This window comes from Silene latifolia, chromosome 6 (genome assembly GCF_048544455.1).
Source record: "Silene latifolia isolate original U9 population chromosome 6, ASM4854445v1, whole genome shotgun sequence".
In the NCBI taxonomy this organism is placed as follows: domain Eukaryota; kingdom Viridiplantae; phylum Streptophyta; class Magnoliopsida; order Caryophyllales; family Caryophyllaceae; genus Silene; species Silene latifolia.
In genome coordinates this window covers 104,609,191-104,634,235 of record NC_133531.1, presented here as the reverse complement: position 1 = coordinate 104,634,235, position 25,045 = coordinate 104,609,191, and the positions used below count along the sequence as shown (strand labels likewise).

The following is a 25,045-nucleotide window of genomic DNA, read 5'->3' as shown; positions in this document are numbered from 1 at the left end:
GGGGAAGTAGAATGAGAAAAATTATACAGTACTCCACTACTCCGTAGTTAAATAAGTTAGAGATGGAAAATTTACGGAAGAAGATGAATATTTGGATTTTGGAGTAGGAAAAGCTTGGAATTGGAAATGAAAAAATGAAAGATTTGTTGTGATTGTGAATAAAAATATTTGATGCTGAGTATTTGTTTTAAGGTTGAGATGTTCTATAGGTGCGGTTTAATTGCCCCTTTAAAAAATAGGTGAATTCTAAATTTTCATGAATTGGAAAGATGAGGTTGTTTGGTTGTCCAAAATTACAGATTTTAATTTTCCCATACATTGTAAACTCATTGAAATTACCTAGCTCCTTCTAGGTAGTTGTAAACTCTCATATGAATAATTCTCGTATGTCAACCAAACGTTTTTTGAGCAATTCACGTGAATTGATCAATTCATGTGTTTTTAAGATTAATGGGAGTTTAATGTCCCTATGGCAACCAAACGATACCTAAAAAGCATTTCTTCAAATTTACTTGGTTATGTAAATATTTTTTAATTTTTTAATATTTCATTGTACATTCATTTATCTTTGCATCTTGTATTCTTGTCACTTACCAACCTACCCACATTTTCGCTCCATACACTAATCTTTGCTATACGGGTTAGTTTTAACCACATGGATGCACTACGATATTGATTCGACCCGTCATAAGACGGATACCATCCATTTAGAGGGAGACAATACTAGACATGTATATTCAATAGTTGACTTTAGGGCTGTACATTAGTCCAAAACCGCACCGAAATTAGAATTGAAATCAACAAAAATCCCAGACAGGATTACAAAAAATCAGAACCAAAAATCGAAATCCTAAAAAAGGTTGGACCAAAGACCGGACCGGAGTTTACACACACCGAGTTGACTTGGTGGTGAGAGAAGGATACATACAACATCGACAATCGACAATCGACAATCGACGATCATCATCTAGCCTTTCAGAAATTGATAATCAAATTTTGGTGGTGTTGATAATCTTGAGAGTTGAGATATTGATCAAACAAGTGTAGTTTCCATAGGGAGGTATGGATAGAATGCAGCTGCTGCTGGTTGGATTACCACTCTTCTTGTTCTCAACTGACATCCTTAATCTCTTCATCACTAATCCTCCTCCTCCTAAACCTTCCTCTAATCACCATCACCACCATAACCCTAACCCTAAACCCCACATACCTGCTTCTGTTGTCCCTGATTTCCCTACCCAGGTTTCTTCTTTCTTCTCCCTTTTTATCTATAGGATGATTCATGTCGGCCAACCCCAAATCATTTATCTTGTTGTATTTCAATATATGTATTTTATGAAATGTTAATTTATGTGTTTTCATGGCAGCAATCTAATGGGATCGGAGGTGGTCTTGGTTATGGTCATACTGTCACCATCGATTTCTGCTCCTCTTGTTCCTTCAAGTATTCTCCTATTTTTATTCTCTCTCTTTTTTATTTATTTATTTATTTATTTAGATGATGCAATTATTTGGTATTCATGGGTTTATCTTAGTTTTTGATGATTTTGGGAAAGATCTGATTTTTATACATGTTTTGTTTGATTATGTAGGCTAGATTAGATTTCTGTATTCATAACTTTTTCTAGGTTGTGGTCAACTCTCTTTGCTGATTTCATACTAATAATTTGTGAGAATTGAATTCGTAAAACCATCTTGTAAAGAAATGTTCTTCTTCAACATGAAGCTTTCTTTATATAATTCTTATGCTTCAAGGTTAGTGTGCTTCGAGTACTCAAAGACGCAACACACAACCAAAATGAATCGTCAAAGTAGCATAGATTTTAGGACAAACCAAAATGGAATCAATTATACTTGCTTGTTATTTCTGAGTAAATGCTTCTATTTTATCCGTGATTCACCCAAACAATATATCTGTTAAAATTAACATGACTGATTATACTAAGAGACTGTCTCGTAGTTTAAATTGTAAAACCGTGTCCATTTTCTTCACTACATACCCAATAACTACTATTTCAACTGTAATAATCATTTTTCTCTACTCTGACAAACACGTACAACCTCAACCGCCTTCGACAATGACTTGGGTCAAAATTCATAATATTTGTCATTACTAATATCATATTTAAAATTATTTTGTTAAATTAAGAATTAATGATCAAACTCAGACATCCAGAAGGCGTTACAAGGAAATGAGTGTCTTTTTTACTCGATTTAATTCAGGTTGAATCAGGAATGAGGGTTCAGGTGTAGTTTAGATTACTTATTTGACATTTTGAATCAGGAATCGGGAATGAGGTTTCGATGAGTGACAATTTGTATATTTCAGTTTTTTTTTTTCCCTCGTTTGGGTTTGTTTTCCTAGATCTAATAACAACCCTTCCGACCACAGTAGCGTTGGTTGTAGTAGAGAAAGAGTGAGGAGGTTTGTGTAGAGGATGGAATTGGGATCATGAGGCTTCTTAGTACAAGGATTTGTCAAGTAACATGATTTGCTGGACCTGGCCACTCTTCAGTTGTGATATTATTACTTTCATAAAATTTCACTCAAACCAAGAGCTTTATATGAATTTTTGAAGCCAATCATTTGTGTAAGACTTCTTTTACTTGGTTGATTCTGGTTTCCAAGAAGTTTATGTGAAGGTTGTAGTGCCTTTTTTTTTTTTTTTTTTTTTTTTTTTTTTTTTTTTTTTTTTCTTTCTCTTTTTGAATGTCTCAGTTACTAAAAGGCTAGTATTATACTTATAGTCTTATAGTGCCATTTGAGGCTTCAATTTGGCTGTGTACCACTAGCGTGCATACACATGGTATGTTGCTCATTAGTTTTCTTAGTATGCACGGTGAGGATGATTTTGAAGTTGATGTAAGCTAAAGAAGAACTTTATTGCCAGCCCGGGCCTTAGCAGAATAGTAGACGGCTCTTTCAGCCTTTCAAGAGTTGAGCGAATTAATATTGTTACAATTCTTCAGAAATTTACTCTGCTTTCTTCAAAAATTTACACTGCATTTAGGACAAGGTGACTTGTTAAACTTTTGATGTATCATGTATGGTTAATGGTTCGCACATTGATCATTTATATGCTTAATGTTCTGCCCCGTCATAGGCTGAAGAGGCACTTGGGTGATGTTTTTGTGTTCCAAGATTTTAAGCTTGTTTTCTACAAGGAACCCTTACATTTGATTTTCTTGGATAAATTAGGGGTACTGCCGTGACGATGAAGAATATGCTTGAGACACAATTCCCTGGAATTCATGTTGCTCTTGCAAATTATCCACCTTCACCTCCAAAACGCATCTTGAGCAAACTAGTACCTGTCGTTCAGGTGGGAGTTTTTGCCGCTATTATGGCTGGAGATCAGATCTTTCCTAGATTGGGAATTTCTCCTCCTCCATGGTATTACACTTTACGAGCTAACAGATTCGGGACCATTTCTGCAACCTGGCTTTTTGGGAATTTTATCCAGTCTTCCCTTCAAAGTTCTGGTGCTTTTGAAGTGTCTTTTGATGGGGAACAAGTAAGTTATTTTTGTAATTCATGTCCGCAGTTCGTCAATATTCATCACCTAACCCACCACCTTGTACCCTACAATCACCAACGTGATGTCCGACCGCCCACAACGATCTCTAACTACCTACCACCACCCTAAATAGGAAAATGGAGGCAGTATCTTATGACCTTAAAGTCAGAAGAAGATAAGGAAAATGGAGGGAGTATCTTATGACCTTGTTTTGTGACCCTAAATTCTCGGATTATAATGCCATTGCAGCTTGTAACTTTTAAGCTTTGTGTTACTATGTTTTCTGCTTCTTGTTTTATGAACTTTTGCTTATCAACTGCATATATTCTTTGGGATTCTTGGTCGGCAGTTAGGTATTCTGGACAGTGTTCTTACTCTATGAATTATGTTTACTATGGCTGTTGTAGATATTTTCGAAGTTGAGGGAGCAGAGATTTCCAGGTGAAATCGAGTTGAGGGACCTTATTGGCAAAAGGCTTGCTGGTTCAGGAATTGTGGATGGTGCTGGAGGCAACTTGTGGGCTTGAACCAGCCCCGCCCCTGTCCTGTCATCGCTAGCAAAATGGAAACCGATAAAAACCAAAGCTTATTTTGCCTAGAATCTAGATCAACACTCAACGTTGGAGTGGGAATTGTATTCCCGAGAGCTCGATTGTCTTTTGCATATACTTTCCGTAGCTGCTATGGAATGTATATGATTATGTTGTACTTAACTTTGAAGCCTTTGCTGTCATTGCGACTTTTGTAAGTCAGAGATACAAGGATCGGAAGTTTGACATTTTCTTAGCGTGAAGGACCTGTATACTATTAAAGACTTGTAATTTTAGAGTTTATGGTCAATTACCTTAATCGCTAGTTTTGTCAGCTATGTCGCTTTTGCTGAATCATAATCTAAACCAAACGAATGATGAGTTGCTCTCCTTCATTTTGTCCTTGCAAAACACAACGGCCCAAGAATTATGCCAAGTTTAATCGTTCTTGAAATCAATGAATGAATTGTTGTTCTGCATCAGATGATGGTCTAATTGGTTCAACGGTTTTTCTAACATGTGCCTTAAGGACACACATTAGAAAAATCGAAACAATAAATATGATAAGTTTTTAACTTATAATTATACTAATTGTTTTAAGCAGGAGTAATGCACTTTTTAAACAAGTTTTTTTTGTCAAACACAACCTTTAAAAAACTTTTTTTTCCAAACACTGCCTTTAAAAAAAAGTTTGTAAAACACAACCTTTAATAATTTTTTTTTTGTTGTAAAACACGACATTTTGGCAAGAGTTTAACTACTTGTAATAAGGTGACTTTAAGTCGATATTTGAGGTAGCAAACGAGGTCGATTTGAGGTGTTTTTAGACTTTTTGGAAATGTGGTAGTACAAGCTTTCCAGAGGTTACCAATACGGTCGTGATAGGTGGCTTTATGTGGGGTTTATTGGTGTGTAAAGTAAGGCTGGTCAAGAAGTGAATTGGAGGTAAAAACAAATCAGAAAAACACCAATTCACTCATTGACCAGCCATACTTTACACACAAATAGACCCCACATAAGGCCACCTATCACTGCCGTATTGATAATGCCTAGAAAGCTTATACTCCTACCTTTCTAACGAGTTTAAAAACACCTCAAATCGACCTCGTTTGCTATCCCAAACATCGACTGAAAGTCACCCCATTGCAAGTGTTCAAGCTCTAGCCAAAATGTCGTGTTTAACAAAAATTTTTTTATTAAAGGTTGTGTTTCACAAACTTTTTTTTAAAGGTGGTGTTTGGAAAAAAAAAATTTAAAGGTTTGTGTTTGACAAAAAACCCTTTAAACAATGTATATTTGTAACTTTTTTCTATATATAATTAACTTAATTTTGTCCTTAGGGATCTTTCGTGCGCTAAAAAAGTCATAATATATTCCATTTCGATGTCTCTTCCGACTCCCTTCAACTTCTCTTCCAATTAGCTGAGGTGGAGAAGTTGCATCACATGATTAAGGGACTCCCCGAGGATATTATGAGTTTTTTCTCTTATTTTCATTGTATTTGTTTTAGTTTTATACCGCGTCATCTTAATAAGGTGGCCCATAACCTAATTAGGGCTGAATAGGATTTGTAATTCATTAGTTCTTTACTGCTGTCAAAAAAAAAAATTGTGTAATGCGCAGACTTTTAACCTTGTAATGGCTAACTGAAGAATGAAGACGATGTTTGTATATTTACCGTCCCCGTTTAGCGGTTTGAAAATTTATGTACACAATAAGTTGGCCAAAATCTTGGTCATGACCAGTGATAATCAATCATGAAACTGTACATTGTCTGAAAATAGCAACACGCTTCAACCTCCTTGCAGGAAAAGAGTAGACTGGACAGTACACTTCAATTCCAACTCGAGAAAAACTTGTGGTCCTGTATGAGACGGTTTCATGCATACAACAGAGCCATTATAAGATGACGAATATAACGTGAAATCTCATTGTTAACGCATACAGTATTCTCATAGCAGTTTTTGTACAAGAGGAAATCCCTTAAGACACAACTAACAAACAATAAGAGATTTCGTCCTGCAAATACTCCGCTGTCTAATGACATCGGACACGAAACTTCAAATCTTCCACCACCTCTTACGTGATTCCATTGTTTTAGCAAGTTCATGAGCCATTGATGCAAAATCTTCTGCTTCATTTCGGAGATCTTCCGTTCTTTGGCCGATTCTCTGAATTAAAAAGTCACGAAGGAGTTTTTATGTTAGACGTCCAGTTGCTTCATCAAAAAAACGAAATGAAAAAAAAAAGGAAGCACATGTCCAAGTCATAGCTCTTAGAATCATGATCCGGATGGGACCTTACAATCCTACGATCCAAATAAGGAAAATGATTCACATCGTTGTGAGGTCGTTTTACTTGTAGGACCTTTCAAGATTGCTCATAACCAGGTAGTATCGTATAGGATCGTACAAGATCACTAGGACCATGTAGAGTCGTCGGTAAGATTGTTTTATAGTTTATACACCAGCATGGCCGCATCTGTGTTCTAATTTTGCGAATTTATTTGCTCTTTTGTGCTTGCAACTTAAAATGAAAGGTATGTATAATATACTAATCACTAATGTAATTATAGACATTTCCCTTCATTAGATAGACTTTCAAGATAATGCTGAAAGACATTATGAGGGCTTTCAACATTATATTATACCTCTGTCCCCTCACCTCACCCCCTACCATCATAAATCCAATGTCTACAAAGAGACACCAGGTCCAAGCGGTGCATACAAAGGTTAGGCACACGACTGTAGCCTTTTCCAACAAATAAAAAAGGACAAGTTTTTAATCGACCTTCCCTCTTTAGCCACATGTATGTCCAACTTTAATGAGTCGGTCTCCTTTAAAACGCTCACAATAACATAATATAAGTAATAAGACCAACCCACTTAATGAAAAACTCCGCCCATTTACCCACTACAAACTTCTCATAAAGTCATAATTACCCATTTATATGGGCCGGTCAAGTGGTAAGGGCTCATGATAATCTTACCTCAAGATCCTCTTGTATGAGAACCGATGCTTTTTAATTGCCTATTACAACTTACATCCTTCAATGTCTTTTTCAAACGAAACAAATGATACCAGTATATGTATCTCATGAACCTCTTACTCGCCTTAACTAGCAACAGGCAAGACTGGACACCTCTAGCTTCCCAAGAAGCCACCAACTGCCAGTATTATGTATCATTAGATCTTCTTTGTACTCTCCTATGTAAATAACGCCGTAAAGACTGCAGCCTGTTGGTAATCTTCAGAACTAACAAATAGTATTGTCCAGACAATCATCCACTTCTATTATTCAGCTACTATTTCAATATTTCATTGAACTCCCTAACAAATTCTCTGCTCGTAAAAACTGATTCTATGCGTATGCGAGAGAAAAATGAATGCTCTAATTCTGTTTCGGATAAATCAAAGAAACTATATAAGATACACAGTTGGTTTAGGGTTAATAAACATCACCTCAAGTTTCTCTTGCCGTTCCAGAAGTTTGTTTTTTGCACGTTCAGCAGCAGCAGACGCATACTGATAAAAGAATTAGTCATCATTAAGAATACACCTATTAGGAACAACTTTGTCCTCTTTAAAAACGGAGAACTCAGAAAGCAGCTATAGAGGTAGCAAGAGGTCCTCCGACGGAAAGAGGACAAAAGAAAAAGCGAAAAAAAAAAAAGAATTGAAGTAATGGAACTAGTGTAGTTAGCATAATTACCTCAGCTCCCCTATATGCTGCCATAATCTCTTCTGGGGTTCTGGTTTTGGGTTTCATATCCATATGCTTGCCTTCAAACAGACTGTCTTTGAGTTTCCCAGTCGCTTTCCCCTTTGCTGCAATACTTACAAACATGATTAAGAACTACAAGAATATATAAAACCGATTCAATTAAGAGAATTCAAATTGTTACTATGTTCGAAGAGAATACTCATCAAGTTACCCTGATTGGAAGAAGTTGCAGCTGGCAATATGGGCTCATCAATTTCGATATCATCTAGATTCAAGGAAACAAAAATCAGACAAATCGAGGAATTAGAAGAGATAATAAAAACGCATCATGGTCATGAAAATTGAAAAGAGAATAACACCTATATCAAGCTCCTCGACTTCTTCTTCCTTATATTCTAAGGTGGTTAAAGATGAGTCGGTAACTACTGGATGAGAAAATATCCTCTCTAGTTGGAGAAAGTTTGTAAGAGAAGGAGGATCATTTGTATTTTTTGATTCCTTTTTTAATCCCTTAACGATACCACCCAGAATACCTGATGCAGCAACCTGTCACAAGGCAACGGCACTCCATATAAGAGGCTAATAACATGTATCCATTGTATAAAGTATGTGACAACTCATAAGCTTCACCTGTTTCTTATGTTTGATAGAGTAGGAAATAGCAGCATCAGCAGCAGTAGACATGACTTTGTCATGAAGCAAAGGTAATGATTCCCTAAATCTTGAAAAAAAAAAGCATTTGTCAGAGAGATTTAGTCACTAAGAAGAGTATAAAATATTAGGACTAAAGAGTAAAGACTAACAGTACATTGTTTCATTTTCACCAGTAGACAATGAAAAGAAAACTACCTCGCCCCCATTCACCTGCAAAATATTAAAAAATTAGTTTTCTGATGTAGCAAATAAATTGTTTAAACAAATGCGCAAGACATGAGATGACATTATTGTTAGTCCTTCATCCCTGTTAACAAATGAAAATACGCTACCAGACTGATAAGCCCTTGATCTGTAGAACTTGTCAAATTCTCCATGTTTGATCTAAAATTCCACCTTAGAGCTGAATTTATGGAGCTTTCTAGCAGCAGCTCTAGGCTTGGAAGCAATCTGTGGACAAAATGCATGAACAACATTTTTGAATATGCATTTGAAGGGAGAAATGAAGTCAAATGTAGACGAAGAAAACACAAGTAGAGTGTTACGCATGCCCATCGTGTTAAATCTGGGCCACATCACCAAATCGTGGCCAAGTTAACACAGCTTTGAAGTTTACTGTGACCATATTTTGTGAAGGCATTTGCCACATATAAGTTGGATGACCCAGATTAGGCCGTGGCAACCAATTTCAAGATAAGCCTCTAACCGAGATTACATACCAATTCAGATACAATGATTTTGTACCTTATTTCAACAGTTCCAGACTGGTAGACCAAGATAAGCCCAATTTTGTCATCTTTTCTGAGGATGGAAGTCCAGCAACAAGATTTTGCGAGGTTCACCTTGCAAACAGGTTTATCGTCACCCTAGACGAAAGGTTTGTCGGTAAGGCTACAAACAAAGTATACATTCAAAAATAACACCAAGTACAGTTTATTGAATTACCTGAATCACTGATCTCATTTGGTATAAACGAAGCACGTCCTCACAACATAGCAAAAGCAGTGAATCCATTAACTTTTCTCCATTGCAGAAGTGCTCAGTGCCTCTTGATTCACTTGTATTTGGAGATTTAGACGAGAACTCACTTTCCTCTACACGAAAGATGGAGTTTAGTAAAAATTCAAACATACATGAATCAACATAATATCTTTATGGACTGACAACTTGCCTAAGACATATATGCTAATCGCTTTATGCTCTTTCTTCAAATGCAAAGGACGTGTGGTGATAGTGCTACCAGTCCTAGAATCCAGGACATTCACTTTTGAATCTTGGGTGACAGTGAATACTAATTCTCCACTAGGCTGCTCTGTATGTTTGGATCCCAGATGCTTGGATCCTTCGCTGAACTCGTACACATCTGAAAACGTCTTTAGAATTGCTGAAATGATTGGAGATGTAGAGCTGGCTACTGAGTCTGTAAAAAACAGAACTGATAGAGACCGCATGTCAAGAACTGCTACCTGAAATGAAGAGTATAAAAGGCAAAAGTAGTCAGAAACAACTTGGACTAAAATAAAACACCAAGCGAAGATATTCAGATTATCAAAGAAATACTCTTCCATGAAACAGCCTTATAATATTAACTGCATTCAAAGAAAGGGGAAAGAAAACTAACATGACTGCTTTCAAACCCCACAGCAAGTTTGATTCCAGACAGAGAAAACTGAAGTGACTGCACACGAGCATTCACCAGCGAGAATACAGCTTTGCAGTGAGGTCCCTTACTTGATGGCATATCATAAACTGTAATTATATAGCAAACGTCAAGTCGTCAACCAAAGGTTAGTAGGCATCTAGGTTACTTGGGACACTTCACTTTGGTTGAGCGCCACATGTTCGACACTGTGCGCTTCTAACGTGACATGACACTTCAGCACTTCAGTTTAGTCAAAAACACGAACCTTCTCAATTCTCACAAAATAGCCGTGTGCGACACAAGACATGTCATGTAGGACACTTGCACCTGAGCCGGAGGCTCAAAGCAACACAAGTAGGCTCAGCAGCAAATATATGGACAACTTATATACTCTGTTTAACTTTACAAGTTTGTCCGGAATCACCTTTCTGTTCAGAATGTTTCACCCAGTGAAGCTTTGTTCCACCCCCACTAGTCAGGCTGTAAACACGAACCTAAGTACAGGATAGCAAGGTGAAATAATCAAATACTGTCATTGATGAACTTGATAATGGATAATCCTCCTAAAAACAGAGGAAAAACTTTCTTACCGCACCACACTCGGATCCAACAGCCAAATTCATTGTTGACTCACAAAAGTCTAATGATGTCACGGAGATATTTAAACCCACATTTTCAATGCCAGGCACCTGAAGAGATTGAGACAATAGCTTAAACCAAACAACACTACAAATTTAACATAAGTTGAATGCACTATCTAAGAGCAAGTACAATAAGAGCTCTCAAAGGTGCTCTCCAAAGTGTTCCCCAATATTAGAGAGCAAAATTTAGTGTTTTTTCCTCACATTAAGGCATTCTCCTTGGCTTTTATGTACTCTCAATCAATAAAAATGGAGAGGAGCTCCCTGTGACAACTGACAAGTGAAAATGGAGAGGAGCAAAGGAGAGCTAGCTCTTCACTTAAAGTGGGCAATAACAAGTGAAAATGCGAGAGAAAAAATTATTTTTCAATAATATTTTGCATATATATAAATAAATAAATAAATAATACGGGACAAAAATTCAAGTGGAGAGCTTGTAAAAGAGTTTTGTTATTGTAGGTGTAAAATTGGTTTTCAATTTCTAATGAGCGGGAGTGCACATCAAGAGCGAAAGAGGAGCGCTCCTTGTTTTACTACTGTACATGTTCTAATACCCATTTACCCAAGCTTCCATTTCCAGTAAAGCTAAATACTTAGGGGGAGTTTGGTTTGAGAAGAGGTAAGGAAATGGAATCAGCCAAAGGAAAACTAAGTGAAGGAAAGGGATAACCCCTCATTCTATCATGTGTTTTGTTATTGAATAGGTAACAGTGTGACAAAATATCCCTCCAATCCACCAACCACCCCAAATCCACTCCTACCACCACAAACCACCCCCACCACTACTCACCGCCAGAATCGGAGCCGAGATTCTCTCCTGCCTCCTCCACACTTGATATCCGGAGTGTGTTTTTGGGGGTGGGGAAGGGGTTTCGAGGGGTGGTGAAGGGATGTCTAAGGTTGGGTATGGGATTCAGCGGGTAGGAGTGTGGATCCCGACGGGAATAAGTGGGGGTATGACGAGGGTGGGTGGGATGGAGGAGGTCGACGGGGGACAGCAAAGCGAGGGCGAGCCGACTTTTTCGCTAGTGGTGGTGCCAATGTTGATGGTGAGGCTTTGTGATGGGTGTTGGTGGTTGAAGGGGTGGTGACGAGAGGTAATAACTAATAAGGTAAGGGTTTGGGAAACCCTTTGGGGGTGGCCAGGTGCGGGAATCAATCTAAGGGAATGGGGTGTAAAACTAATCTAAAAAGGGGTAAAGGGTATGGGAAAAAGTATCGAACAAACATCAACAAAGGGAATGGGAATATGGGACCCCTTACCAAATTCCCCTTAATATTTTATGGCTTTCATTTATATTGCAAAAAAAAAAAAAAAAAAAAAAATGAGTCATTAAACTATTGAAGTTTCTTACATTCTGAAATAGCACCAGTTCACACAATTATCTATACAGTTACCACTTTGGGTCATAATGATATAGCCATTCTGAGACACTACGCTGCCGGCGTTGTTGAATTATCCAAGGTCTGTGTTAGAACATGAAAATGGGCCTGGGCCTTACCCGAACGGAGGAGAGACGGACCACTCACAAACACAGGGGAGGTTCCATCCTAAAACCAATTGTCGGTAGGAGGAGTAGCCCCGTTGGTTTATAAAGTGGTACAATCTATCTTCTCCAAGAAATGTGGGACACTCACATGTGGGTTATATTCCAACACTCGCCCTCACATGTGAGGTCCCTTCCTGATACCATGTTAGAACATGAAAATGGGACTGGGCCTTACCCGAACGAAGGAGAGACGGACCACTTGACAAACACAAGGGAGGTACAATCTCTCTTCTCCAAGCAATGTGGGACACTCACATGTGGGTTATAATATTCCAACAGTTAGCAATATTACAATTGATGGAACACTAACCTGACCTTCTAAATAGGACACCAGTGAAAATGTTGATTTAGTTACATCCCAAACTCGGACAGTTCCATCTTTGTACCCAGCTATGTATATTCTTTTCTCTGGCTTTTCATCAGCAGATGAACCTTCATTCCATGTACCCCCTGTTAATGGCCACTTTGTGCATTTACCTGGGCTCAGTGTTGAACCAAATGAAGTTATCTACACCAATAAAAAAATTCTTGAGCAGGAAAATTTGTAATAAATTTCATGATTGTGAAGCTGTACAAAAGTTATGTACCTCCAACAACCACGCTGACACATTTCCATCATATGCATGCGAGCTGAGTTTGGTAGCTGTCATTTGTGGATCAGTAGTGGGGATTGCCACATGAAATTTAACACCTGATGCATGTGATTTTCTCTCATGCTGAGAAGCTAAAGAAGACAAAAACTTCATATCATAAAACTGCAACTCGCCAGGTCTTGTCAATACAAAAAGGCCATCATATTGACCCTTTGCAGGCGTCCCAAGAGAAGATAAGAAAACCATGTCTGCAAAAGCACTATGCACGGCAAGGTCCACACGGCTAACACTTTTTAAAGTTTCCATGCCAGGAGACCATTTCATGCTCACAACCTGACACAAAATGTGATAACACAGGAGTTAAATGGGTGATGCCCAACTTCTCCCACAGCAGTTCACCATTGACCCCATCCCTAGTAGTCTTTGGGTATGACTAGATGTATGTGACACTACCTGTAATGTTGTAACTATTCTAGAGAACCCTCCACTCCATAAGAGTACAAAAGAGTAACGGTGGGTTTACTTAACACCAAAATGGAAGACAAAAGAAAAACAGACACCTATAAGTCCTATCCTAACATATCTATCACACACCAATCTTTATTATAATTACACCAAACTACATAAACTTAATCTAGTACGACGCTCAATGCACAACATAAACTCTAGTACACAATAACAAAAATCTTATAAGCCATATTGCAGTAATGCATTATCGCGTAAAACATTTGCTTTCTGAAACCAACAGCTACTCCAATGAAGTGAAGAGGTACATCAAAGACATACTAATCTTTGTCCAACTCCACACTTCTTCACTCCCACAGGATCCATGATCCCGGAGTGAGTGAGTGCTCTGCTTTCCAAATATAAACCTGCTTACATCGGGCGGCACAGACCTATCATGCTTGAACTTGGGTACAGGTGTCAGACTTGGGTATGATCCAAGAGTCTGACACGAAACATCCTTCACTTTCAAATATAGGGTACACTTACAAAAGCCTGAAAACATGGGAGAGGTCATTTCCTTAGGTAATAAAAGAGAAGCAACGAAAAAGTGTAACTTTTCCCCTTTAGACTAGCATCAAAGCGTCTGAGTGCCTGACAGACAAAATGGCTCCAGTTGGAATTGACGGTCAAAATATCATTGGCACAAAGAGTTGCAAAAAACAATGAAAGAGCTTAATGCTATCCAAAAATGACACAAACAAGTGGAGCAACTCAGGTCACGTCCTCATAGCACCAAGCCACCAACACATTACTTATAGCTATGGAATCGACAATTAAAATGCTAACAAAACTACTGAGGAACAAAACAATCAAAAATATCAAGGGATATTCTACATGGTACCCCTCAATTTTTCGACTTTCTACATGGTACCCCTACACTTTTTAAAACATACATGGTACCCCTAATTATTGTCATTATCACTAAGTGTACCCCTAAACTTTATTTTCCATCAATTAAACTCAGTTTTAGGCATTAGGTAATTACTTGGACGCGTAACCAAACTTGTCATTTATTATTCCAGGACATAAGGACTCTATTAGGCTCAATATCCATCTCGATCCTAATATTTATTGATATATATGGGCAAAAAAAAATTTGACGGAAAATTTATTGATTCTTTGCCAAATTATCACGTCCAAAGATGGATATTGAGCCCTAATAGAGTTCTTATGTCATTGGATGATAAATGACAAACTTGGTTACGCGTCCAAGTAATCACTTAACGTCTAAAACTAAGTTTAATTGACGGAAAATAAAGTTTAGGGGTACACTTAGTGATAATGACAACAATTAGGGGTACCATGTATGTTTTAAAAAGTGTAGGGGTACAATGTAGAAAGTCGAAAAATTGAGGGGTACCATGTGAAATATCCGCAGCAAAGAGAGCCAAAACTGGAGTGAAAACTAACCGTTATAGCTTCTTCAGATCCAATTTCGCAGCCACCATAAACAAAAAGTTGGCCACTGGAGCTGTTCTGAGATACGTTAACCTCAGACCAGTGCAGAATAATGACAGGAAGCCTCTTTTCAGCTGAAGATAACTGAAGCTTTACAACATCATTGAATGAATCACCAGTTTTATTACACTTAAATGGAGCTCGTAAATCCCAAAGTAATATATCTCCATCTATATATCCAACAGCAAGGATTGAGCCTATCGAAGATGCCCAGCAAAGAGCGCTTATTTCTTTTTCATACATATCTTCAAGTGCGTTGTTGAGTGGATCAACATCTAATTTACGAGACGAATCAGACAAGTGACCCTTAATAAGTAAATCCTTGTCGCCTTTAAAGACTACAACCTCAGCTGTAATAACGTCCCACAGAATGATTAACCCATATTGGTATGCAATCAAAATTCTGCAAGATGATAACAGTATATAGATCAGGGAATAAATAATAGCTTTCCTGAAATTTATAGCACCGAATAACAAATTTCAATGTAAGTTTTTTCATTAAGCAATATGTAGTCGGTAGTAGAACTTCTAGCTTGACTGAATGAGGAGCAGAGCATATTTGTTAAACACAAAACTCCTTAGAAAATAACATCATTCATTGAAAAAAACAAGAAATGTTCACAACCACTTGCCTGTCACCAAAATAAGAAGGTTGAGGAAGAACCCCAGCAACAGGTTGGTCAGTAGGAATAATGATGCCAGTCTTCTCTGTAAAACAGTCAACTCGATTGCTTAAGATAATCTTGTGCAAAAAAGCAGCCAACTAACAGTGTCATTTATAAATAAAAAGAGCAAATATAGGAGGTAAGACAACAGCCAAAGATATGTCAATACAAGGCAACATATTCTCTGATACACTAAAAAATACCCCCTCCTTTCCAATCTGAACACCCCTCATAAATTTAAAATGCCCCTCACAAAAAGGCGGGACTGTGGTGTTTGGTATTTGGATTTGAAGGGGAGGGGGTAACTTTCTGCTCCAATTTTGGCATTTATGATATGTATTTAATGGATGATATTCTATTCCTATAACGGAGTGTAAACAAACTACTGAAAAATTGAATACTCAAGCTAGTGAATAATGCAACAATATATTAACAAAATAGTTGGACAACCCACACCTGACTCTAAAAACTTGCCCATCCAGAGTTCCAGTACAATCAGAATAGCAAAAAGCCAAAAAGCAAAAGAATATCAGTATAGCAGGAAGTTGAGAATAGTGTTACCAGCAATTATATGAGGAGAAATACGATATGGCATCTGTACAAGTTTTCCACCTTCAGGAGCATACTTCAAAATTGAGACTTCTCCAAACTCATCTCCTAATATCCTACAAAATGAAAAAGACAACGTTTTATGTTACATTAGATGATGTAGTTCCCCAAGCAGAAAAATAGATCCAAGATCCAACAAGAAAATTTGAATAGATTTAAAAGAAAGTATTGGTGATATACATGAACAGGGACCCAGAAATTACAGAAAAAGCAGTTATATTGGACTCCCACTGCAGACTACACGACAGAGATCTGCTCTCCAAATTCCAGACCTGAAAAATAGAAGTGCTGTATATTGAGTTACACTGTTGATATCTGCCTATACAGATGTTCACATATCTAAAACAGTATAAAAGAAATAGAATAACCCTCTAGAGAAGTAATAATACGCCAAGTCAACTTGTAAGAATCCAGCGAAGATTTATACACGACTATCAGTATCAGAGAACCTTCCTCGACAAACTATTCTTTCATTGCTAGTATTGTAGGACATTTCTGTTTTAGTATTCATCACGAAGGCAAGAACGCCATATAATTAACTCCAAACACATTGTTTACTTGTTACATAGACTGTCTGGTGAGTTAAAGGTAATGCTCAAAACCAAAGTGGCTTGAGTGTAGTGGAGTGCGGGAGTGCCTCAAAGCGTTGCAATGGCAACGAATTGAGAGGTCCCGGGTTCGACTCCCTACACGGGAGTGCTGCGGTTACCTGTCATCCTAAAGGATGTCTTACATGGCACACGTGGTTTGCAGGGTATTGCATGTGCCCGGGGGGATTCAACCCCTCGTCACCAAAAAAAAAAAAAAAAAAATCTACTTCAAACTAAATCTCAGTAACTTTGACTCTTTGAGGACTCTACTGCTCATGAGTGCATCATTTCAACTTTCAATGTTAGAAAGCCATTCAATTTCCAAGAATCTTTGCATTGAGAAGAGAAGCATTGGATATCACTCATTATTTGCCAAGCAATACTACCAAAAGTTTACGATTTCAGCAAAAGAAATTTTTATCAGATTACAAAAACTACACCTTTGATTCAAGTGACCTTGTACACTTTATCTTCGTCCTAAAATCTGATATAAGTACAGCTGACTGACCAACATATGCTACAAAACCGAGACATACTCTTGCTACATCATTGTTCTCAATCTGAGGGCTTAGCACATAACACTCAGAGAACCAATATAAAGATACAAACTACTCCCTCCGTTCGGTTGAATTTCATTACATGTTCCGTTTCGGGATGTTCAATTTGATTCCATACATTTCTGTTTAATGTAACTTTACCCACTTAAAAATACCAATATACCCTCATCTGTTCTCATTCATATAAAGTTGACCTACTATAAATAAGGGTAGGTTAGTACAATCACTTTTCAACCCATAACTTAAGCTACTTTTCCATTATTTTTTGTACTTTTACCACTTTTTTAAATCTTGTGTAAAAAGCAAACGTATGTAATTCAACCGAACGGAAGGAGTAGTTACCATGGATAACATATATTACATCCAGCAATCACATATTCAAAAGGCTGTCTGATCGTTAACTCCTCAGAGATTATGTACTGACCTGAATATCATTATCATTCACGATTCCAACCAAATAACCTTTGTTTTGCAGAAACTGCAAGAAAAAAAAATGCATGAGATAATTAAAAGGAAAAAAAAATACTGGACCATGCAAAAAGAATGGCCCTAACTTTGTAACAATCTTAACATATCCGCACAAAGTTCACTTGCTAGAGGCAATTTCCAAGCAATGTGTAAAGAGAATTTACCAAATACTCCCTCCGATCCACACCAAAGGCAACATAGGGGAAAATGGGGTATTTAAGAAAAGATGGAAAAAGTAAGGGTAAAGAGGGAAAAAATAGGTGGGTCATGTAATTGTGGGATGGTATGTGGGGTATGTAATGGCATTTTGTGTAAATATGAAATGGGTATAAGTACAACTTGGTAATGTTGTGGGCCAGGTATGTTACCTTTAGTGTGGATCGTCCGTTTTAGGTAAGTGTTACCTTTGGTGTGGATCGGAGGGAGTATAGCATATATATACTATGTTACTTTGCAAGAAACCATCTATTATACTCTCTTTGCTTGAGCCAATAGTTAAAGTTTGGTTTCTGAATGGCTGTTTAGGTAGAGCAAGACAAGTAGGGTAAGAGTGTAAGACTACTTCTGCCTAAGGCATCAACCGCAGTCCACCACCCCTGAACTACCTCCATTCCCGAGCTTCTTCTCCTCAATCACAGAATCTGGCAACCTCAAGTCTCCAATTCTCCACAAGACAACCTTCTCTATCCTCCACGACTCACCCCACTGACATGAGCACATGGCCTTTTTTATCCTTGCGCCTTCTCTTGCTTGACATTTTTGTGTGGGCTGAGGGCTCAAGATCTACTACCATTACAATTATCATTAAGAGGGCAGGTGTGCCGTGTGACTTTGTGGATGAATCTAGAATGTGTGGGGTGGGGGGGACGTATAGGTACTGTGGGTGAAGGCTAGGGTGGTGGAGAAGTGTTGGAGCGACTAAGATTGGAACTGGAAATAGTATTAAACATTTATCAGCAATGATCAGATATGGTGGAGGTTGTCTGTGCTGGGAGAGGAGGGTTGGGTTGAGGCTGGTGGCAGCTGTTACGGCTATCTGGAAGCTTGGTCTAGGCTCTAGGGTCTAGGGTGTATCACAATATGATATCAAATATCGAACTACACGCAAGCTATCTTACTCCAACTCAGATTCAAGTGTCGGACACGACACGGTGTCGGAGTGTCGTATACGGTTATTTTCAAGAAGTTTTCAATTTGTTGGTGTAAAATGAAGGATTGAAGTGTCGTGTCGTATCCGACACTCAAGTGTTGGACACGCGTCGCGCAACCAAAGTGAAGACTCGGAGTAACATAGAGTCAAGATATCCGCCATTACGTACAAAATTTTAACTTAACCAGACTAAATTTTCAATTATATAAACTACTATAAGAATAGCCATTGCTTGTCATTCCAGACACATTGGATGCTCCTAGGCACAATCTATCCTACACAGACTGCCGATATGACTGATAAAGAACAAGCCCCGATGAATAGCAACAGTACATGCTTAATTCATATTTCATTGCCAATATTCGAATACCACAATTTACTACCATGGCTGGTAGAGAATAGGGAAGAGTTGGTCATGGTCGATTGGCGATGTCAAATATGTAATCTCCGTCGCCAAACCATGCCCATATAGAAATGTAACCTCTTGATAGATACGGCTGAAAAGAAAACAGCGACAAAGAGAGTAACTATTTCCAGCATTACAGAACCACCTTAACTTTCATTCATTCACTGTCGGTCCTTTATATCACTCAAATGTAATTTATTCCGTAAATTTGTTAACTTCAAGGCTGACATTTCCCAAATTTTGGTCACAAAATAAAGCTGTAGGGAGTAGGGACATACTTGTCCTTTTATTCGTTAGGAGTTTAGAAACACTTAACCTAACGAAATGAAGTTGCTAATCAATGCTTGTCTATTTGTTTCTCTTCAAATAACAATATTTATGATTAAAAATATGATGGGGCAGTCAGTGAAAATAAATGCAATTTTTATACACCAGAAAAGAGAGTTAAGAAACTGGTGCGCAAAATACCCTCGGGTTTGGTTTGTGCACATTAGAGTACCCAATTATTTATTTATTGCATGCAGTAACCCTAATGTTGGGTTGTGTACCCCTGTAGATGCCCAGCACAAACGCAAATACTTATGCAATGCCATCACGATGTCATTCAAAGAATTATGAAGTGACAAACTTCCACTCTGGAGAACCTTTATAATATATCCCAACACGATATTTTGCTAAAACAATTAGTACTCGTACATGGATTTCATACCATTTGACATTTGTCAATCTTCAAGCCACAAGATCACATAGTATTCTTGTGCCCAAAGAGGAATTAAGGTTAACCCAATCAGAAGAGTAACAAGGTGTACAATAGTAACATACATGACACCAGACAAACAAAATACTTTATGTAAAATGATAATATTTGCAGGATACATGGTTAAACTTTCATTGCTCATACCTTCAAATTTTTGTAAGGCAATTGTTTAGGGGATATTAAAAGACCTTCAATACTGTCTCCTCCAAGTACTTTGATCCTACCATCACTGCGTATACGGAAGAACAAACAAGTTAATGTAAATGAAACAAGGCCAATACTCCTTATCCTTTTTTCAGATATATCTATGACAAACTCTTCAAAGAGATTAAAGGATAAATAAAAATTACATTACCCTTTGTTTGGGTGAAGGGATATGGAGGGAAAGGGAGGGACTTTCCCTTGTGCAAAATGGGTTGGGAGGGAATTGGAGGTGGAGCGAAATGGGTTGGGGGCCTTACCTAAACAAAATGGGGGATCTATTTTTCCTCCTACACGCCTAATAAAATACCTCAAACATGGGAAAAAAAAATCATTATTCCTCCCCTCCCCTTCCCTCCCTTTCATTCCCCTGGGCCTCCCTCCTAAAAGTGTATCCAAACACATTGTTAAAAACCAATTAAATTTGCCTAGATACAAGGAGACCTCATTTGAGATCAAATAAAGGTCATTGAAATTGCGCGGTTGGATAACAAGGGAAGTACCAGAAATCCAGAATCCTAGCATCTTACGCAGCTCCAATTAATTAGGATGTCCAAAATGCATAAAAAAAGAAGTAAAACGCATAACAACATTCTGAAATATTCTGTCACCAGACTCACCACCGCTACCACAACATTATATCTGAATCCAGAACATAAATATGTTGTTTCCAGATGACACGACGAAAAAAAATCAACTAATGCATTATATGACACAAAAGTATCAGAACTGTGCAGTGGCAGAAGTTCGTTGCACAGGGCTGGGGCTCCCTGACAATTTATGTTCACACATTTGATGTATCTAGTGTCCAAGAAAAGATTATCGGAAGGAAGACTAACTACTTGTTATTAACATGTTCAGCAGAGGTTCAAATCCTAGCACCTAAGCCGTGCTCATTAGGCGCGATCATGTTTCTAAGAGACGGGCACTGCCCTTCATTCTACAACATTTGGTTACAAAAGTAAAACTTACACACAGAAACCAAGTTTACGACACCCTGCAACCTCTCTTGGCCCCCAGACAATTCTTTAAACTAAATGTATCATTCTTCTTTGATCTTTCCACAAAAACTTCTGTTTTTCACCTGTCTTCAGCATTCTCCCATCTTTGAACTATCTTATTCACCATCCCTCCCTTCAATTCAACCCCGCTCTTAGGCAAGATGATGAACACATAACATACCATGCCATAACAGTTAAAATGCTGGCTTAGACCTCTGTATATTCTAGCTCTCTTCACCACCTCTTAGTTATGCAAAATATGGACTTAAGTAACAATAACAGCAAGACAGTGTCCATGGAAATGGAGTTTGATTATCTAATGGTGTTAGGCTTATATGATCTCCGAATCAGGAATTTGGAAACGAACTTTTCATGGCATCAATCACAGAAAAAGTGTTTCTAAAGGCGGAAACTTTTTAACAATACGCTAAAGCGAAGACACAAGATTTATATATAGTAAACTCTAGGCCTTGTACATCATTGCATTCAAACTTTAACTTGGTACCAGAATTATACAAATTACTCAACAGAATTAGAGCCGAATACAAGCAGATAACTAACCAACCAACCAACCAACAATGAAGGATGACAGGAAGCTGAGAAACGCGAAACAAAAAACTCACAGCGTTCCAATGGCCAGTAATTGCTGAAGTGGATCAACATCAAGAATAGATCCAGTTATAGGAATGCCAAGGTGACTTAGAATTTGTATATCAAAATCATCTTGCCTAGGATTCCCATGTTGATCTTCCCGCTGCATAATCAATCACGACAACATCAATAATAATGGAGCGTTGACAACAAAAGAAGGTATCCTGCTACCATATTCACAATTTCTGCTGAACAAGCGAGCACCCCTTGATTCAGAACCCAAAACTCTATATGCCTTGACAATCCAAAATGACACCCCCTTCCGGCATCCACTATAAATATTTAATAAATACAAAAATGTGTAGTCTCTGGTCTACACTAGTAGTCGTATAATACAAGTCTGATAGAACGAGAACCTTAGTTATGGCGGAAGGGGAGCCGGCCATATGATCATTTAAGTCTGATATACATTTGAGTGAGTGAATGATCAGTTGCCCCATTTGACCGGGTAGTCGAGTGTAAGTATTGACACATGTGATTAAGTGTTCTGATAATGGCCCCCTCGTTATATTTTAGTTCAAGATCCGACACTGAAGAAAAAAACAGTAAGCAGTGCATTTTGTAAGCTAACAAAATGCAATCACCATGTCATGTGTATATAAGGAATCACAAATTCTCATTTAAGACGGACATATTCGTCACAAATCACATTACATATTCAAATTTCCTCCTATTAGCAGCAGCAGAAGCAAAGTGTGATTAATTTGAAAACGATAATTGAAGTTTGGAAATACCTAGCTTTGGTAGATACGCAATCAAAAACATATAATCGAGAAAAAAAAAAGATGGAAATAGAAATATACCTGATGATGTTGATGATGGTGGTGATGAGTGGCTTTATTCAATAACTTTTTGGCGAACATTGTTATTGTTGGTTGCTCCGGGACGATTAATGGAGGGAAATTGGAAATGAAGAAAGAATACAAAAAAGGAAATGGCGGATGAAAAATGGTGAAGGAAGGAAATGGAGGTCTGTATCTCACCTTTGTCGTCTACCTTCTTCCTCGAGTTGACTCTTTATGTTCTTTTTTCTCCTTTTATACGGAGTATTTATTATTAACTTATTTTATTAAATAAACTGAAGGACACATAATCACAATGGGGATGTAGCTCAGATGGTAGAGCGCTCGCTTAGCATGCGAGAGGTACGGGGATCGATACCCCGCATCTCCATCTTTTGGCGAACTGCTTTTTCTAAGTAGGAATCTTTTTTTTTTTTAAATAATGTTTAAAGTGTTAATTTACGCGATGCGCTTTCTACTTATCCAGTATCACAAATCTATATATATATCATCAATATCAATCAATATCTATATATTATTATAACTACTTCATACAAGATAGAAATTGGTAAGATCAAATTAATGTAGGACTCTTCTTATGCATACTCCTACGTATATTCTTAATGCATACTCCTATATAAATATATATAATATGAAGTCTATATATTTTCCCCGTACACGATTGATTAGTGTTATTTAGGACCATTAGCTAATCAATTTTGTTTATCGTTTATTTGTTCTTGTTTCGTTGTTGCTAAATTGATCCCTAACCTTCTATAATAATTGTTCAGGTATTATCAAAAAACGGCACACCGCACACGATACCAATATCAAACCGATGTTGTATATGGAGTACGAGCACATAATGACTGGTTTGAGACATTTTTCTATAGAGATCTCTATGTGCATATGATTTTCATGTTGTATGATCTATTTTCGTTTATCGTAATTTTTATTTCATTTTTGCTAATCCATGCCCTAAACTTCTATAATAATTCTTCAGGTATTATCGAGAAAACAACACGATGCCAATATCAAATCAACGTTGTATATGGAGTACAAGCATATAATAATAACGGTTTGAGACAAATTAAATTTTTATAAATTTCTATGTCATAACGTAATTTCTCTTAATTTTCTGTTTTTGAGATGACTTCCTATTTCGGTTTGTGGTATATTTAAAAATGACTCCCAAATTCGGTTCGTTAAATACTTTTGTGTGTGTCCAAGTTAAAATAATTTCTAATCAATGAGGAAATTCAGATAATAATACTTCTTTAATTTAATAATTTTAGAATATATTACAAAGTTACTTTCAATGAATTTTAAATCAAGAAGATGGTGAGTTGGTGACATGATTATACTCTATGTACGGAGCATTACTTTGCTCATACGATAAAGTCGGGTATGTGTCTAAAATTCCAACATTGAAACAATATCAAAATATACAAAACGTAGTTTCAGGAACTCGATCACAAATTAAGTGGTCAATAGTATTTACTAATGCTAAGTAATTGAATTTGTGTACGTTAACTAAATTCTGTATATATAAAAAAGAATAAAAAAACTATTTTTCTTTTATTAATCCGCCTAATATTTCTTTTAGCATCTATCAATTAGAATATTTACCCGGTTTTGAACTGTATTTGAATTAGAAATTAAAAAATGCCATGCAATAATATTTGATACCTCAATTTAGTTGCTCGTCTTTCTAATTCTCTTAAGCATATGCCCCTGTGTATATACAATGCTTACTTCTTCAAAGTTTATTTTTTGGCATGTTTGAAAGAGTGCTCGATTCGGGAATTAGTGTGCCTCAATGGCTCAATGCTTACAAAATCAAATAAAGAACGGATAATAAAGGTGATTTGTAGAGAGGTAGTTTTTTACAAGTCATTCATTGAATGTACACACTAATACACGATATGGAGTTATTCTCATAAAAGTTTTACTTCTATAGAAAGTGTTTTTGAATTGATGTGTATTCCCTATGTAAATTAACATAGGCTAAAAGTTTAAGTGAGTACACAACCAACACTAAATTTGGCAAATAGTAATACAATTATAGGGGCAACAATTTCCAGCAGGGGAGAAAGGGTAATATTATAAAGTGTATCCTGTTTATAACTTGATCTTTAAAACTAGCTTATAATTGTCAAGCATGACGGATGTCTTAAGATAATAAAATTTTGATGAGACTAAAACGTAATTAAGCTACACAAACTATTAGTCTCACGAGAAGTTATTTTGGGCCCTATTTGGTTGAGTTCTACTATAGGCCTTCCCTGAGTGTTGAAGTAGATAAAGAACGAGATGCCAAGTTTTTATTAAGAACAATTTTACAAATGGCCCGTGCATAGCACGGGCATTAAATCTAGTATATACTTAAAA

General features: G+C 37.2%; 2 protein-coding genes and 1 non-coding gene across 3 annotated transcripts; 2 read left to right on the top strand and 1 right to left on the bottom strand.

The window, feature by feature from the left end:
- Positions 1-821: 821 nt before the first annotated feature.
- On the top strand, positions 822-4,438 carry LOC141587059 (selT-like protein). The gene is made up of 4 exons (XM_074408478.1): positions 822-1,242; positions 1,368-1,444; positions 3,200-3,515; positions 3,926-4,438. The coding sequence occupies exons 1-4, from the start codon at positions 1,063-1,065 to the stop codon at positions 4,043-4,045; spliced, it is 693 nt and encodes a 230-aa protein (XP_074264579.1). The 5' UTR covers positions 822-1,062; the 3' UTR covers positions 4,046-4,438.
- A 1,446-nt stretch (positions 4,439-5,884) lies between these two features.
- LOC141587058 (lethal(2) giant larvae protein homolog SRO77-like) lies at positions 5,885-22,883 on the bottom strand. Its single transcript, XM_074408477.1, has 24 exons — positions 22,676-22,883; positions 21,845-21,975; positions 20,164-20,248; positions 17,663-17,716; positions 16,272-16,363; positions 16,044-16,147; positions 15,450-15,525; positions 14,770-15,220; positions 12,847-13,185; positions 12,570-12,767; positions 10,659-10,757; positions 10,493-10,562; positions 10,048-10,175; positions 9,598-9,892; positions 9,372-9,520; positions 9,171-9,292; positions 8,759-8,876; positions 8,581-8,636; positions 8,403-8,493; positions 8,132-8,318; positions 7,984-8,037; positions 7,761-7,876; positions 7,511-7,573; positions 5,885-6,219 (listed from the first exon to the last, which is right to left on the bottom strand). Exons 1-24 carry the CDS (start codon positions 22,733-22,735, stop codon positions 6,109-6,111), a joined length of 3,249 nt encoding a protein of 1,082 aa, XP_074264578.1. The 5' UTR covers positions 22,736-22,883; the 3' UTR covers positions 5,885-6,108.
- An 89-nt stretch (positions 22,884-22,972) lies between these two features.
- TRNAA-AGC (transfer RNA alanine (anticodon AGC)) lies at positions 22,973-23,045 on the top strand. The gene has a single exon. It is a non-coding gene; the product is annotated as a tRNA-Ala (tRNA).
- Positions 23,046-25,045: the final 2,000 nt, after the last annotated feature.

Coding starts and splice junctions, on each gene's coding strand:
- LOC141587059 (XM_074408478.1), top strand. CDS start 1,063: ATGGATAGAATGCAGCTGCTGCTGGTTGGATTACCACTCTTCTTGTTC. Junction 1,243..1,367: donor TCCCTGATTTCCCTACCCAG/GTTTCTTCTTTC, acceptor TTTTCATGGCAG/CAATCTAATGGGATCGGAGG. Junction 3,516..3,925: donor TGTCTTTTGATGGGGAACAA/GTAAGTTATTTT, acceptor TGGCTGTTGTAG/ATATTTTCGAAGTTGAGGGA.
- LOC141587058 (XM_074408477.1), bottom strand. CDS start 22,735: ATGTTCGCCAAAAAGTTATTGAATAAAGCCACTCATCACCACCATCAT. Junction 10,176..10,492: donor GAAACATTCTGAACAGAAAG/GTGATTCCGGAC, acceptor ATATAATTACAG/TTTATGATATGCCATCAAGT. Junction 7,574..7,760: donor CAGCATATAGGGGAGCTGAG/GTAATTATGCTA, acceptor TTCTTTTATCAG/TATGCGTCTGCTGCTGCTGA.